The sequence below is a fragment of the Agelaius tricolor genome, unplaced genomic scaffold, assembly GCF_023055355.1.
Source record: "Agelaius tricolor isolate 1412-34295 unplaced genomic scaffold, bAgeTri1.0.p SCAF_1, whole genome shotgun sequence".
Taxonomy (NCBI): Eukaryota; Metazoa; Chordata; class Aves; order Passeriformes; family Icteridae; genus Agelaius; species Agelaius tricolor.
This window is the reverse complement of record NW_027269261.1, coordinates 51,097,332-51,113,622: the sequence shown is the minus strand read 5'-3', so window position 1 is coordinate 51,113,622 and position 16,291 is coordinate 51,097,332. Positions and strand designations below refer to the sequence as shown.

Genomic DNA, 16,291 nt, shown 5'->3' with positions numbered 1-16,291 from the left:
ATCTTAGGTATGAAGGGGGGGGTTAAGCGAAGAAAGATTTCCAGTTTTGCATCTGATATTGCACAAATGTGATATTTTCCAAGACACATCTTCTCTTGACTTATCAGATGTGAATACAAAAGTCGGAAGAAACACAAGCATACTGCTCTGCAAGAATTAATAAATCTTTCCTGTTCTTGAATAAACCAAAGTTTATCTTAAAAGAAAACAAAGTTAAAAGCCAGAAAAACCCTCTGGCCCCTCAAGCATAAGTACGCACTGTACCTTGGGTTTCCTTGGAGGGATGGTTCAAGTGAGTAACAACTTCAGGAAAAAACGTTCACACACTGCATCAAGCTGCCATTCCTATAGGAATAGTTCCAGTGTTAGCCAGGCTATTGCTAGCATTTTGTAACATCACCCATGAAGACAGCCAGTTTGCAACCTTGGAAAAGGGTTTATGAACAAAATTGAAATCGATAAGGAGATCAAGGATGACACAGTTCTTTATTTGATGATTTCTTTTCTTACATTTTGGACATGCAAATGAGAGGATGAGGCAAAGGAGGAAAAGTTGCAGCAACAAGCCCATAGAACTTAGTTGTCTGGAGACCCTCATTATCCTGTGGGTATGATCTAAGTGAGCCTGAGGTCTTTAGAAAGCTTTGGGTAAAATCCCTGCCACCTGGGTTTCTGCCATTTCCTTTACTTGATGCAGAATTTCACCTAGTACAACTTCAGGACAATAGAGAGATCTTCACACAACCTAAGTGTAGAAAACTTGAGTTAGCAAGCACACGTGTACCTTTACTACTGTATGGCAACCATGAGCACTGCATGCACAGAAGGAGGACTCTTTACTACTACCCTTTTATTTCTAAGATTTTAGGTCATCTCAGGCTGATGGAGTCACACAAGTTGTCCCTTGCAGGAATGAGAAAGGGTTAGTCACACCTCTGCAGGTTGAACTGTTGCCCTAGTATTTCCACAAGGCTTTTGAAGTAGGCTCCATGGCACATCAATTGCAGAGAGCTTATTTCATCTATGCCAGCCCCAGAGGAGTCTGTAATATAAACTGAGTTCAGTTAAGGGCTACTAACAAGAGCTGGCCAGAAAAATTGCTTTCTTATAAATTCACATAATGTCAGCTTTTGAGCACACATGAGGAAATTGAAGTTAGATCTGGAAACACTGATGGAGTGGTTGTTGTGGGTTATACAAATTACATCCCATGCCTATCCTGTTTTATGGGTTGAGTGACTACCCTGTTTAGGTGATGTTTATTAGGTGGCTGTGATGCCTGAAGAGCAATTAAGTAGAATTGGGGCACTTGGACATGGAGGAAAGTGAGCATAAGACGCTGCTGAAGGGCAACACCCATGAATCACAAAGGAATTGGATTTACAACAGATATTCAGTCTGTGGACTTGTTTTTTCTGATTTTTTTTTTTTTATCTGAGAGGTAAACAGGCTAGAAAAAAACAGCATGTAAAATGGATAAAGGAAAGCATCCAGTCCCTGAGGGGACTGTGCAGGGCAGAGGGATGCCCTTGGCACTGTACTACCCACTGTGTCCCACTCCCCTCCCCTCCCTCCAAATGCACTCTTGGCAACCAGCCTGCAGATTCCCGCTGGTGTATTTCAAAGCCTGTGAGAGCTCAGCCATACCTGTCTGGGCTGGAGCTGATCCCTGACCTTCTCTCAGTACTACTTGGTTTTCTCTGATAGCTAGGTGAATGATTGCCAGCACCAGTAAATGATTTACTACATGTAAAGCACTGCCTGCTAGAGAGGCATATCCCTTGTTACACTGCAGAGAAAAAATATTTCTATAGGGCCACAAAGTTTATGAGATTAATTTATTATTTGGATAATAAATAAATAAAGGTAAGGGTAGTGGTGGTGAAAGTAGCTTATGATGCTTTTTAACATGGCCAAAGATAAAACTGGGGAAAGTGTTCTTATTTTCATTAGTACAGAACACATAGCTGTGTTCACAGCTGAAGATAATGTACATTTGTCAGTGCAGCTTGATCCAGAATGCTCAGCTACATTCAGGCTGGTTTGGTGTTTAGGAAAGCAAACTTCCTGTTTGTTTTAGTATGTATTAGGGCATCTTCCTCATAATCACAGCACTACTTGTTTTTCATGCGTGTATCATTGCAGCCCCACAGAGCTGACTCCTACCATCTGGTCTCTGGAAGATGTGGGTTATACAGCCCAGAGGTGAGAAAAGCTGCATATGTTGCTGGAGCTGCCTGTTTTGCTGCAGGAGGCACTGGTTTGTTAGTTCTCTAGATCTCTTTGCTAATAAATCCAAGTGTCATTGGGACTGAAGGCAGACAACTTCATTGACTGTGTTATAGGCCCTCACTCATACAGAATGGAATCTTTGGGGTATTATCTTTTAACTTCAGCTGGATTTCCTAGTTGTTGAAAAGCCAAGGATTTAAAAAGAAAAGAGAAGATGGCATTTCTTTCTTCATGGCGTCACTGGGAGTAGGAGGATAGGCCATAGGCAACACAAGCCATGAATGCCAGAGGTGGATTTGGAGGCTGCCCTCAGAGCTTCTCATCACACCACTGGAGCATCTGGGCACTGAGGCACTCCAGGTGTAGGACAGCCTTGGGAAACCAAGGGATGCAATTACTAAAAATTGGAGCCAGCTCTATACTCCTGTCTGAACTGGGGGAACTCCCTTACTTTTGACCTTATAATGAAGACACTTTCCTGAGTGGTGCATTTCATCAATGGATGAAATTTACTCTCACTTCTCTTCCAACAGCACTCAATTTCCTGAAGAAAATACTTTCTCTATCTCCTTCTGAGGTGACTTGAGTACTGATAGTGAGACTGCTGGAAAATCACTGCTTGGTACTGCACAAACGAAGTTCTGCTGTAGTGACAAAAAGAGGGGATCATAGTGCCCAGTTCTGCCATTACTTCTCTGGCATGCAAAACCTGTGTGTGGATAACATAGGCTTGCATGCAGTTCTGGCAAATTTTATTTATGACTCTACTTTATTATGAATTTGGAATGAAGTCTGAACAGTGGGAATGAACATCAAAAGGATGTTGAGAGAGCTGGTGAAACTCCACATGATTTGAGGTACACTGCCTGAGATTTTTGCAGCTTGCCTATAGTGATATCATCTTATTGTTCTGATTTTAGTATCTCAGTCCATTCCCTAATATTTGTCAGCAATCAGATGTCACTCCTCACAGGTCACCTCCCATGAATATCTCTTGAGGAATTGGCATTGGGCACAGTTTAATTATATGTGACGTAGGTGTGACAAAATCCCATTTTATACCATCCAACAAGAACTCACATGCTCCCGTTCTCCATGAAGCACATGTAATCCCCCTCACCCGCTATTATTTTCAGTCCTTCATATCTCAGAAATTTGTCTTCCTAATGTCTTCTTTGGTGAGGCCTGGAAGCTACTCCAGGACTCAATCAAATGTGTGTGAGTTGTGTGCCCAAAACACACATTTCTCTAGTCCTGTCATGGGCACATGACTGCTCAGACAATGAGCTTGATTTGATGCTGGGCAATGGAATGACATGATGGGATATGTAGATATCTTATTGTGGAGAAGTGCTTCTCCTATGACCAAAATTTTGGGTGTCCATTCATGCCATGTGATGGGGAAACATTCATTTTGGTCATCTGGCATCTTGCAGTGCATTTCCACACACGGAATGGGAAAGGATCGGGGCGGATGGGCCCTGAGTACCACTGCTGGGCTTCATCCAGTGCCCAGAACAGCCTACTTGGAAGCCAGAGCACAAGTGCAGTGAAACAAAGTGCTCATTAGATGGCCCATTAGGAAACATGCATTTGTTTAATGCTGACGTGATGCGAAACAAATGATGGTTTCCTAGTTAATAATGTCATATTCCCGTCCTCAAATGACACCTTTCTTTAAGATCTCTTTTTTTTTTGTCAACAGCAAAGGCAACTTTTTACAAGCTTTTGGTACCTGCAGTGGCTGACACCATCAGTATTATCAGTGTTGGGCAATGCTGGTCGGTCTATCAGAGAGGAGGACGATGATCTCCAGCCCCTACGAGGAAGGCAGGGCTCGTGGAACCCCGAGAACCGCAAGGTTTTCCGTCGCGGTTGCGTTTTTTGCCCTGTCTGTGCCACGACGGCGGAGCGGACAGCGGGAGGAGAAGGGCGAGCGTGAGCCCGGGAGGGCCGAGCGAGGGTCCGGGGCCGGGGCCGGGGCCGGGCCGGGCCGAGCGGAGCGGGCTGGGCCCCGCTCCCTCCTCGCTCTCCGCCGGCCCCACCGGTCGGGGCTGCCGGCGGCGGCAGGCTTAGTCAGAGGAATGTGGGTGGGACTCCCTCCTCCCCGGCGCCTTAAAACCCCGCTCGGACCGGCCCGCTCGCAGTCTCCCGTCCCGGCGGAGCGTCCCCGCTGCACCACACCCGCGACGCCCGGGTTCGCTGGGCGCGCCGCCGGCCGGGCACGATGGTGGTGTGCGGCCTCGCCTGCTGGAGGTGCAGGTGGCTCCTGCCCCTGCTGCTGGGCCTGGCCATCATCATGGGCATCATCGCCCTGGCGGGCCGGGGCTGGCTGGAGTCCGAGTCGGAGCCCTACGTGCAGCAAGCGTCGCTGTGGGAGAGCTGCACGCGGGGCGAGGAGGACCTCAACTGGAACTGCGAGTCCCTGATGGACTACGGTGAGTGAGGAGCCCGCCGAGGAACCGGGGCAGCGGGTGCCAGGCTATTGACCTCCCCTAACTCTGCTGTGGAGCAGCTGCTTCCTGGAATGGAGTATCCATGCTGTTTCGGGGCTTAAACCAGCTCCGAAACACAGGGCTAGACTACTCCAGAGCGATTTTTTTTTTTTTTTTTTTTTTTTTTAATCAGTACAACACTGAGAAGCCGGGGTGTTGATATTTTGGTTTTTTCTGAAGTTATTTTGCAACCAAAGTAAGATAGCAGCTGGCTCCAAGTCTCTGTGTTTGCTTCCCCTGAACTCTCATCGGGCTGCAGTGCCAGAGCCTTACCTGGCTGCTCCCTCCCTGTGCCGCCAGATTCCCTGGTCAGGCGGCCAGTGTGGAAACCTCCATGCAGGACCACGCCTGGACAGTAGTGAAATGGTATTTCCCCGACCCTTTGGGGGAAGAGAGCACCTTAATTTAACCCTCCTGGCCAAGGGAGTGCAGCTATTAAAATGCCTCCTGATCCGCAGCTTAAAATGGTCTGATGTGGGTTCGAAGGCAGGAAAAAAAAATGCTCTTTCCTTTGTACCTCTCTGTTGCACTGGGGCCTAAATCAGGGATAAGTGTGCCTCTGTTTTAACTTGTTTAGCTGCTTCTGTATCTGGCATCACCACTGTAACATTCTTACTTCACACTCTCAGTTTCTAGGTCTTTTGGGGGACTTTTTGTTTTATTGCTAGGACACGTGGGTCTGATTACATCTGCTTTTCCCTCAAACAAAATATTTCTGGACAAATAAGCAGACCCGCCTTAAGATCTTGGATGAGGGTTCTTTAGGGACTGGGGGGCTGGAAGGGTGTGTTTCAGCTGGGAGAGCTGGGACTATTTCCCTGCACAGATCCCTTGCTGCCTGAGCACGGCAGAATCACTTCCAGAAGCTTTTCATTGCAGCACTCATGCACAAGCTAAATCCTGAGTATACTGTAAGAGAAGTGGCTTTGTTTCTCAGCTGGGTGATGACTTCGGATCTTACTGCAGGTAGAAGAAATCTGGCTAGTGAGATGAAAATATCCATCTCCCCCATCAGACAGAGAAGAAAAGCTAGTGCAGTTGCTGAAATTTGCATTGCACAGGGGAAAAGTGCTAATACAGTACAGCCACTAGAATTTGTTTTCTCCTGTAGTGACATGGCTTCACACGTCCCTGAGTACTGATGGGTGTGTGCTTTGCGTCAGCCCTCAGCACTGTGGGACAAAAGCAGTTTTCTGCATTTTTTTCCTAGTTAACAGCCTGACACAGAAGAATAGCATCCTTGACTTCACTTGTTTAAGTCTTGGCTTATTTAAACCAAAACTTATTTAAATCCTTGGCTTATTTATATGAATTTGCCTGTTCTCAAATTTTCATAACATCAATGCCACTGTCTACTCAAATAGTATTTGCATCTAGAGACAGGATGTAACACATGAATTCAGGTTTGATTTGTTTTGTTTTCTTTTCTTCTATGCTAATGCAATTACTGTCAAAATAGGTGAGGGCATTTACAAAGGAAAAAATGCCTAGCAGGCATTTATAGCACTGGAGCAGGAAAATAAAGTTAACTAATTGAGATGCATAACTTGTGTTTTGCATACAATAATTGCTGTGGACTAACCATCCTGCACCTCTCCTGATGAAATGAAGACTTCAGAGTGGATCTCCATTAACAGAATGTGCCATTAGACAAATTCTTAATTGAGCTGTGGCATGTGTATGAGGAAGAGGTAGAAGAAAAAGCAGGCGAGTCACTTATTTTAAATGAGGGGAAAGGGGCAGGAAAAGACAAACAAAGATTTGCAAATAGGAGTGTTTCCTAAACTGCATAGCTCCTTAATGCACATTTGCAAATACCACATGAGAGGGAAAAAGTGAAAGGGAAAAAGAAGAGTAGGATGTCATGTGGCAGGGAGACAGGGAAGGGATATTGTTTAGAGTTCTGTGCTGGTTTGTGTCTGGGAAGTGCCCTGGCTGGCAGCGTCTATGTATTATCAAAATGTTGCAACGCAGAAGTGCTGCAGTGCACTAGAATATGACTCAAGATGACTAGGTCTAGACCATTGCAGGATTTAACTGTTGACTGTGTGTTTAAAACATATCAGCAAGCCATCAGCTATGACAAAGATTATTTGCACTGTGTAACTTGGAAAGATGATTGTCTTTATAGTGATGAGACTGTAAGTTTAGGAGCAATATTTATGGGTGGCTGCGCCCTCCTGGTTCTGAATGACTGGTCCCAGTGACCTTGCTTTGAATTAACACTGTAAAAGATGGGTGTGTACATGTGCATTAGGTTAACTCCTTCTTAACACTAAGAGCCAATTGGTATTCATTTGGTATGTACCAGCCAACAAAGAAAAAGGGAAGCATTTTTCTGGATCCTTAGTAAGTGCCAGAAAAAAAAAAATAGGAGCCCAGCCTTTGTGAATCATGTTTAGCTGGAGCTGTGCCACTGTACCTATGTCCCTAGAGGCATGGACTTTGATACCACAGATTATTAGTGAAACTGAGTGCATATGAAGACTTCACTGAGGGGCCAGGTAAATAAAGGAGGAATGCTACGTGTGTACTTACCTTTTCAATACACCTCTTTTCAGACACACTTTTGTCTGATCTACAAACACCAGGATGCATTCAAGACAAACTAACATTGTGTGTAGTGTCAGGCAAGTGCAGGCACTTAGGAAATGCTGATGTGAAAGGTGTAGCAGTTGGCGTCCCTGCCTACACCCAGAAAACACTTACTGCAACTTCCTGGTAAGAGATCCCAGGGAAATGTGAGGCTGGTGTCTCTGCCAGTGCACTTTGCTGGCTCCTGAGCAGGCACACTTCTGCTGCTAACAATCCAGAGACTAAAAGCTGGAAATGTGTAGGATTGTGCCTCTCTTCAGCTCTCAGCTGAAGCCAGGTTTATACTAGAAGGCTTGCATTTAATATTTTGGTAGTTTAGTAATTGCTTTTCTTGCACTCCTAAAGCCAAAACAGATTGTGATTCCCAGTATTAATTTCCAACCTGCCCTCCCAGCAAACCTTGGATTCTGGGGTCCTCTGTGCTCATGGTGGATATGCACATAGTTTCCTCTCACCAGTCATGCTACCATGGAAGTTCACACATTACCTGAGCAAGAAAGTAGTGCTGACACTGCTCTTTTGCTTGCACTTCACTACTCCTTTATGACGTCAAAAAAGTCCAATATTTTTGGACATTCTGTGTAATGGGCTCTTGAGGCCAAGCAAGGATTGCTACTGCCATTTACATACACAAGAATATTACAGCTACATTGCAAAAAACATGCCCAGTCTCTGCAGGTTGTGATAAAAGCTTCCACTTACTCACGAGCTAACAAACTAGCTTCGGCTTCTGGAAGTGAATGAACAAATAAGACAGTCTTGTTAGTTCAAATCCTGTAGCAGTTCATCTTCCTGCTAGACTATTTTCACAGCCCTTTTATTGATTTCTAAAGAGAAATCTAGATTTAAATATCTTAGCCTGTAGAGATTCCACCTCCTCCCTGGTGACGCTGAGGCATGGCCAGATGAAGTCAGGAAACACACTTAATGCTAAGGCACTGTTGCTTGCTTTCTTTTAATTTCATCATATTACTGGTGCTCATCATTAACATTTAGTAATCATGACCCCTCCTAGTTATTTGCATGATAACATTTGCAGCTGAGTTCCTTCCCATAGTAATCATTAATGTAATGTAATGCTATGTAATAAAACTCTTAAGCCTTCGTAATAATTACAGACCTTCTGAACAGTTGTTTTTTAAATGTTCTTTCAACACCACCTAATAGATAAATACTGTTCTGCTGATTAGATGCAAAGAACTTGACTATTCTTTGAGGCCAAGCTGACCTGGAAACACTAATACCCCCAACTATTTCTCTGCTTTTCTGCTCTCCAATTCTTCTGCCTTTCTATTTATGCAGTTCTAAATCTCTGTGGTGTTCTTGGTTGATTTCATAAACATACATCATATTTATGTTTATTTTGCACAAGAAATACCCTCTCTGACAAATGAATGGGTCTGTGAATTTTCTATGTTTATGGAAAAGCTTAAATTCCAGCTAAATATCTTATGATTACAAGGTACTTTTGAGCATAAACCATATAGAAAATGGGGCTAATCTGTCATTCTCTGACTGTGAGCAGGTCCCTCCAGCTCTTATGGCAGCAAACAGTGAGAGGGTAAACCTGCACCTCTCCCCTCCTGGCAGCTGAGACTTGTAGGGGAAGGATCTTTCAGAAAGACAGGAGAGCTGGGTGCCTGTGGGGACTCTGTCAGCTCTCAGAAGCCTTTGGGAGGAAAAGGAGCTGGGAAAGCCTGACTTGATTGGTGTGGGGATGAGGGAGATCCTTCATGGAAAAGCAGCAATTTCAGTTTTGGCTCTGCAGCAGCCCCTCTAGTGAAAACTCTCCCTGTTGGTGGGGGTGGCAACAGATCATGTGGATAAGGAAAATCCCAGGGCTGCACCCTATGCTTGGGAAAGGTGCACCCTCCCACCCCAGTCTCTCCCATCAGTCACTTATTGAGAGACTTATATATATACACAATGTAAGAGAAATCTCAAAAACTAAGTGTAAGTCCTGTGATTCCCGCAGGGGATCAAGTGTTTGGCTGATAGTTCAGTGGCTGACTACACTCATCCAGCCAAGAGCACACCCATCTAGTGCTGTGGGCAGCACCTATGACTCAATCTTATCAAGTCTTGTCAGCATCAACCTGCTGCAAAGTGATGTTGGAAAAGATAATCCAGCTGAAGAAAGAGCAGAAGGTCCTGGGTCACCATTACTGAGCTCTGTCACACATGAGCACAAAACTCAGAGTTTCATGATGGTGCTACCTACTGCTGACTTGTTTCTGAAGACCTGAAGCAAAGCTGAGCTTGATATTAATCTTCCTGACAAGATATCTCCTGCAGCTATATGTGTTGTCATTTTCTTATTGCCAGAGACAAGAAAATAAATCACTGTGAGCAGAGCCTGGGCTGACCTGTATCCAAAAGCTTATTATGCTTGTAAAGACAGTACAGATGATATGAAAATGGCAGAGAGAGCACTGGGGGCATTCTGCCTTGTACTCCTCCAGCTGTGTTTGTGTTGTTCTAAACCTCAAGGTGTCTAACATGCAGGTGTATTTGAGTTTACAACTTAAATTTTATCAAACAGATGCCAGATTTGTCCTCCTACATCTTGTCAGCATAAATAATGCATCTGAAAGGGAAAATGCTATGGTAACTTGGTGTTCCTTCTTGTTGTGCTTTTTTTTTCTTAATAGGGCAAATATTGATAAAACCTTGTCTAAATCATCTAGTCTGAATGGGTTTTCCTGAGCTGGCTGTGTGTAATGGTTACATATCCCTTTATATTATTTATCACTAAAGAAATCCTATTGTGGAGACAATATTCAATACCTGTGTTAGATATGGCAGAGAATATTTTGTGTGAAAAGATTTTATCAAACCACTGACGTAGCTCTCCAGACACTCATCAGTCTCCTCCCCACTTCTTCCCCTCAGCATTCCCTCAGGGAAGTGGTATGAGACATGCACAACTAGTTGAAGAAGAAGAAATTTGAGAAGTTTTTACTGTCTTGAGGAGCTCCAGGAAGGGAAAGGGGAAAGAAAGACTTTTCCTTTTCTTTTCTGTGTCAGGTGTTTTGTTGTGTTTTTTTTGTTTTTTTTTTTTTTTTGTTTGTTTGTTTTTTTTTGTCTTCAGGTAGCAGTGGTGCTAGTTGGAAGTTTTGGCAGAGATTTGGTTGATGTATTTTACTGCTGTATTTTACTTTTACTTTTGCTGTTGGATTAGAAATAAAGAAACCAGTTCAAACAGATCTAATTAAAATAGCTGTAAAACAATGCTTTGCTTTCAGACAGAAAATTGCAGAGGAAGAGTGGAGACTACATTGAAAGCAGAACATCTCCAAAGTCATTTCAACTGTGATGGAATGGACAGCTATGATGAAAGGGATTTTTTTTTTTCATGTTCTGACCTAGATCTCACTGGCCTCTTTATTCCTACATTAGAGGGAGCTCAGGATCCGGCCCTACCTCTGTCTGAGTGTGTGAAAGTAGAAACCCACAATATGTAGATGTGGGAATTGAATTGTGATGACAGCTGACTGGAAAACAAAGCACTAGCCAGTATGGTTTAGCCCTTGTGGGCAGGTATCCTGCCTTCAGGGCAGGAACACTTTTGCTTGTAGTTGTTTGCTCTGGGCTCACCTAAATTGCTTGGTTTCTGAAGAGGACAAGTGTGTGAGGGCCTTTTCACAGGGCCGTGTTACTGCCAAAGCAGAATCGCTGCCTGTTTATCTAGGAGTTTTTCCTGCCACTGTTGCCTTGGCCCTGCCTGTGCCGGGTGAGTTCTGGATGCTGGTGCTGTTCCCTTGGAATACAGCCCTTGCTTCATGCCTCAGCCTCTCCAGCATGCAGTAGCTTGATACTAAGTAGCTTGATACACCCTGTTCCAGCAAATGTCAAAGTAATGATTCAAAGAGGATTCATCAACTTTTACCTCAGATTTTGCTGTTTCTCCTCCACCTGCTACATTTTAGCTGTGAATAGATACTTATTTTCAAGAACATTCTTTTGTCATCTTTTCAGCTATTGCAGGTTTATTTCTTTTTGGTCATGCTTATTTTGCTTCCCATGCCCTATTCTTGTCATAAACAAACAGAAGTGTTACGCAGACAGCACTATTATTTCCCAGCAGTTATCTCCTGTGGCTTTCACACTTCCTTGTGCATGGAAGTGCTTTTGTAAACTTGAATATCGAACAGGAGCTGTAGTGATAAAGGACATTGTCAGCAGTTGTGTGCCCTATCTGCTCAGGTATCTGTGGGTGTCTTACAGATACAGAGTTTGAAGGTATTATCTCTCTTGTATGCTGTACTCTATCCCCCTTTTCAGCAAGACAAGTTATCAGGCAGGGAGTCCTGTGCTGCTCCAGCAGTGATGGAGCCCCCTGCTCTGCAGCTGTGTGCTTTGCAGGCATTCAGCATTGCTTTGACATAAGGACATGCTTTTTACATGAGTTTCAATAAAAAAATGAATAAAGAAAACCAAAGAGCTGCAATGACCTACAGGAGAGTACTGCTGTGTGAAACACCTTCCTTGTTTTCTCTTCAAGGCTGGGGGAGAGCAGCAGCTGCCACATACCTCGTTGGCTTTGTGATCCTGGTCATCTGTTTCGCCCTTGCAGTCATCGCGTTCTCGATCGAGATCCTCCGCTTCAACTTTGTGCGAGGAATTGGAGGCCTGCTCTTTGTTGTTGGTAAGGCTGGGCACAAAGACAAGGTTATTTTCGATGTGAAACAGGCATCAGCAGAAAAACATGCTAGATGGAGCCTCCCTTATGAAATTAGCTGTCTTTGTCTGGTTTATGACTCATTTTCGTGGGAAACAAGGGAAGGCTGAGTTGTGCTCTGAAAGCATAATGGGTAGGGAAGCTCCAGTGGCCTTTGTCAGTTCTCACACTTTCCCAAAAGCAATTCATGGGGATGCCCAACACCTTTAACCCTTCACGTGACATGCTAAGACTTAAGAGCTGTGGGCGCTTCCCACCTTTCTGATGGGAGGAGGAGGAACAGGGCTCTGGGAGGTAACTGGCTGGGCAGGGTTGCCGGTGCTGGCTGTGGGACAGGGCTGGTCACAGCATGCAGGTATGAGCCTTAGCAACCTGGCAATGGCAGCTGAGGTGCTGCAGCAGCCACATGGGCGTGGGGATCTGCCTGGGACAGAAGTCACATACCTCTGTAACAATGCAGATCTGATTGCAGGTCTGAAGCTAATCCTTACATATCTTAAGTATGCAGTTATCTCCAGGTACCTTTTCTTAATGGGAACCATAATATGTTCACTCTAACTTACTCCTGGTTTTCTTTCTTTTCTCTCTCTAGCTGCATTCCAGATCATTGGCTTGGTCATTTACCCAGTGAAATTCACAGAAGACATTCCACTGACAGGAGATAACATGTTCAGCTGGGCCTATGGTTTTGGCTGGGCTAGTACTGTTGTTGTAATAGGTTGTGCTTTCTTCTTCTGCTGCCTCCCCAACTGGGAAGATGAAGTCCTGGGAAACATCAAGCCTACCTATTACTACTCCTCCCCAGAGAGAGCACCATACTTAAATTGAAAGATTAAGTCTAAGTACAGTCAACTCTCAAAACAGAGGAGTGCCTCTGATGTACATTTGATGTGATTGTAGGAGACTAAAAAACTCACCTTATTTTGCCAGTGTATTTCTTACTGTGGCTGGCAATAAATTAGGAAAAACATTGGCATCTTAATCCAAATAGCTTTTACCCAAAGTATTATTTACATATTTTCATGTCAATTCAGTTTGGGTGGTTTACTTGCTCCTTCCCCTCCCAATTAATTGAGTCATCCTTATTTTATTCAAATATTTTCTTATGAATATAGATGATAGTGTTTTAAGTGTAGAAAGGAAAAGGATAGATTTTAAGCAACCTATTAGTGTGTCCTGTGAGATAGGTTGTTTTTTTTCACCTCTGACAAAATTGCTTTAAATGGAGCTAGGAAAAAACACAGCCTTCCAATGAATGCTTTTTATTCTGTTAAAGTCGGTCCCAAGAAAGAAACTTCTGTGATACTATCACAGTCATCTGCTGCCTAAAAATCTTTTCTCATTCCTGTTCCTGGACTGTTGTTGACTACTACCTATTTGAATTAAGGGGAAAATAAAATTAAAATTTATTTTCCACCAATTGGTGCTGTTGGACAAGGTCTCATCCAAAGCATGGAGCTGGTGTGTATAACATAAGAGTGGCTAATGTAATATTGGTGGGTTTGTGGCCACAGCAGGACTTGTGATGGAATCACATATGTGTGTTGTAATGGATTCAAATGCTAAAGTACATACATTTTTACATGCTATATGAGAGATGCTGATTTCGAAAATATCTTTGAGCAGAAACATAAACTATTCTACTAGTCTACCTTTGTAAAGTTGCAGTGTTTTAATTATCAGTGTGCTTTGGAGGGAAATTTTAGCATAAGGTGTTTAAAAACCTCCAAAAGCTTCTAACACTGTTGGTACCTCAGAGTTTAGCAAACTTGGGCTGCTTTGTGAGTGAGTAGGGGTAACAGCTAGAAATAGAAAGGCAGTTCTGTGAGCAATTTACATATGTAAACTTCATACAGACATCAGTGTTGGAGTAATCTGGCTGCCTCCTCGTTTGTGTTTCTGCAGCCAGCAGTTCCAAATAAATATTCTAGCGAGGCGTAGTCATGGACCTGCAGCATCTTACAGCAGATTTAATTGTGGTCTGTAATCTTTGTCAGGGCTTTGTTCAGCTGGGGAGGAAGGAAGAAGTTCATTTTTCGAACTCCTCTTCCAGCTGTGAGGGAAGTAGCTTTAGCAAAGACAGACTGAGGAGGATATAGGTGGGTTGGAAAGCAAATGCTGCATGTTTCTCTGTGTTATTTCTTACTCTCATGAACCTGGTACTTAGGAGAGGGTAAGTGGTGGGTATGTGTATTCATGCACATGTACAAAATAGAACTTAGAAAGCATTACCCAACAGACTGTAAAGCTAAAGTAATTTACAACTGATCTTTAGCAATGCCCTGTATGTCTTGTATTATATATTGTATAGCTTTCCATGTTGTAACATCTTTTTCAATTTGATAATGCAATATATTGCACGTGATCCTGTTTTAGAGAGGCCAGGTGATTCCTGAAGGTCCCTTCTAGGCCTGTATTTTATAACTTTACAGAGCATAAATGTCTGCAGATTTCAGAATTGTGTTATGAGCTCAGTTGTGGCATATACAATCAATTGTATTTATGATTCTTGCCAAATAAGAGAGTTCAGTGGCAAACATGTCCTTTTAAATTTTTTTTCCCTTTTCTGTACAGTACTGGCTGGTGGGGAATACTGTGTAGACTTTATCATGAGAAATGATAGTACCTACTTCTAGTGAATTCAAAAGACAGCAGAGAATCTCAAGTGGGGAAAACCCTTGCCCAACTAAAGCTGAAAAAGAGAAGAAAGTGTAAGAAAATGGACACCTTTCTTAATGACAGGGAAGATGGAATGGTAATATGGTAATCAGGATTAGCATAATTTAAGTCTTTTGTATGCTTTTTTTATAAGCATTGGCATAACTTGTCAGAAGAGGACTAATGTAAAATAAACTTGGCTCTGAATGTACTGGGAGGGGTAGAAGCATAACCAGCATGTTACACAACTTCAGTGTTCCAGAGAAAGCTATTGCAAAAAGTTATTAATGACTTTCAAGTGATATTAATGTATGTGACACTCGTTTCAAATGTGGTGGCTTAATTAAAAATGTTTTAGCTGACGGTTGTAGAAACTTGGTGATGTTTGTGGTTCCTGGATTAATTTCATAAAATCAAACAAATAAGCCATTCTTTTCTTCTCTTAACTTGAATATCCAGTGTCAGGTTAATAAAATGAAGTTAAAGACCTCATGTCCAGGAGGCAGCAACTTCATTTTGCAGTCAAATAAGCTTCAGAATACACTGCAAAACATGTCTGTGCGCTTTCATTGAAGTGCCAGGTATAGAATGTTCTTTCCTAAGCCAAAACCTCTTAAGTGCATCACAGAGAAGGGGGAACTCTAAACATTTTAAATACACAACAGTCTACAGGAGGTCTCGTGTGTGGGAAGCTTGTTCTTTATCAAAAATGTTCCAAGTGTCTTTCCTACAATGATCAAGAAATTTAAATAGTGAAATAAAGATGGTGTACTGGCCTGCTATTTTCAGTGGAAGGCTGCACTTCTCCCATGATTAGAAACCTTCCCACTTCTAACCTCAGTTTATGCATGGCCCATATTATAACCCTGTCCTAGTGACGTTTTTTAAAGAGAGCAAATCAGTCAGTCACTGCTGTCTTACACCAGCCTGTGGCTTCTGATTTCTGGAAAAACAGGTTAATCATTCTCCTTTTTTTATTTTTTTTTAATCGATCCTCTTCCCTTTTTTTTAAAATCTATCCTCTTCCCTAACTGTCTTAATTTTAAAATTCATTTACTACCCTGGATTCTGGTGCCTTCCATGTGTTTCGTTTTGGGTTTTGGTTCCACATCTCCCCATTTTTAATTACTTCTAATTTTAAATAAACAAATAGGAAAAATATTTTGGTTTCTTTTAGATTTTCCTAAATGCTCTCAAGATAATTGCAAGGTTTCTATAATGCCTTTCTTTCAATAGGAAGAAAATTTGCACTCCTGTTTACCTACCAGTCTGTATTAAGCTGCAACCTAAATCTTTGCTCACTAAAATCACCTGAATATCTCCAGTGAGCTTCGGGCTGCAGGGTTGCTTCCTTCTAATCCAGTTTGTGAGAAGAGAGAGCAGTTCAGGGGAATCTGAGCACACTTGACCCTTGTCTTAGGAGCAGTTATGAGCAATCAAAAATGTGCATGACTGAGTGCTAGGGAAGACTAATTGACCTGAATGGGATGATTAATGCTTAAATCTCATGGATATGGGAAACAGCTGCCACACCCCGCTGGGATTTTGTATTTTTAGCTGATGTAACAAGTGACTAATTTTTTAGACAATTCATTGACAAGACAGAATTCTAAAAGATTATTCACCTGAC

The 16,291-nt window shown here is 42.9% G+C and overlaps 1 protein-coding gene across 1 annotated transcript; it reads left to right on the top strand.

Annotated features, from left to right (window-relative positions):
* The first annotated feature begins 4,388 nt into the window (after positions 1 to 4,388).
* LOC139593119 (p53 apoptosis effector related to PMP-22-like) lies at positions 4,389 to 15,023 on the top strand. The gene is made up of 3 exons (XM_071433807.1): positions 4,389 to 4,670; positions 11,827 to 11,970; positions 12,596 to 15,023. The coding sequence occupies exons 1-3, from the start codon at positions 4,460 to 4,462 to the stop codon at positions 12,829 to 12,831; spliced, it is 591 nt and encodes a 196-aa protein (XP_071289908.1). The 5' UTR covers positions 4,389 to 4,459; the 3' UTR covers positions 12,832 to 15,023.
* The last annotated feature ends 1,268 nt before the right edge of the window (positions 15,024 to 16,291 follow it).

Excerpts from the sequence above, each read along its gene's own strand:
- LOC139593119 (XM_071433807.1), top strand. The coding sequence starts at position 4,460 with ATGGTGGTGTGCGGCCTCGCCTGCTGGAGGTGCAGGTGGCTCCTGCCC. Across the intron at positions 4,671-11,826 it reads CGAGTCCCTGATGGACTACG|GCTGGGGGAGAGCAGCAGCT; the intron begins GTGAGTGAGGAG and ends TTTCTCTTCAAG. Across the intron at positions 11,971-12,595 it reads AGGCCTGCTCTTTGTTGTTG|CTGCATTCCAGATCATTGGC; the intron begins GTAAGGCTGGGC and ends TTCTCTCTCTAG.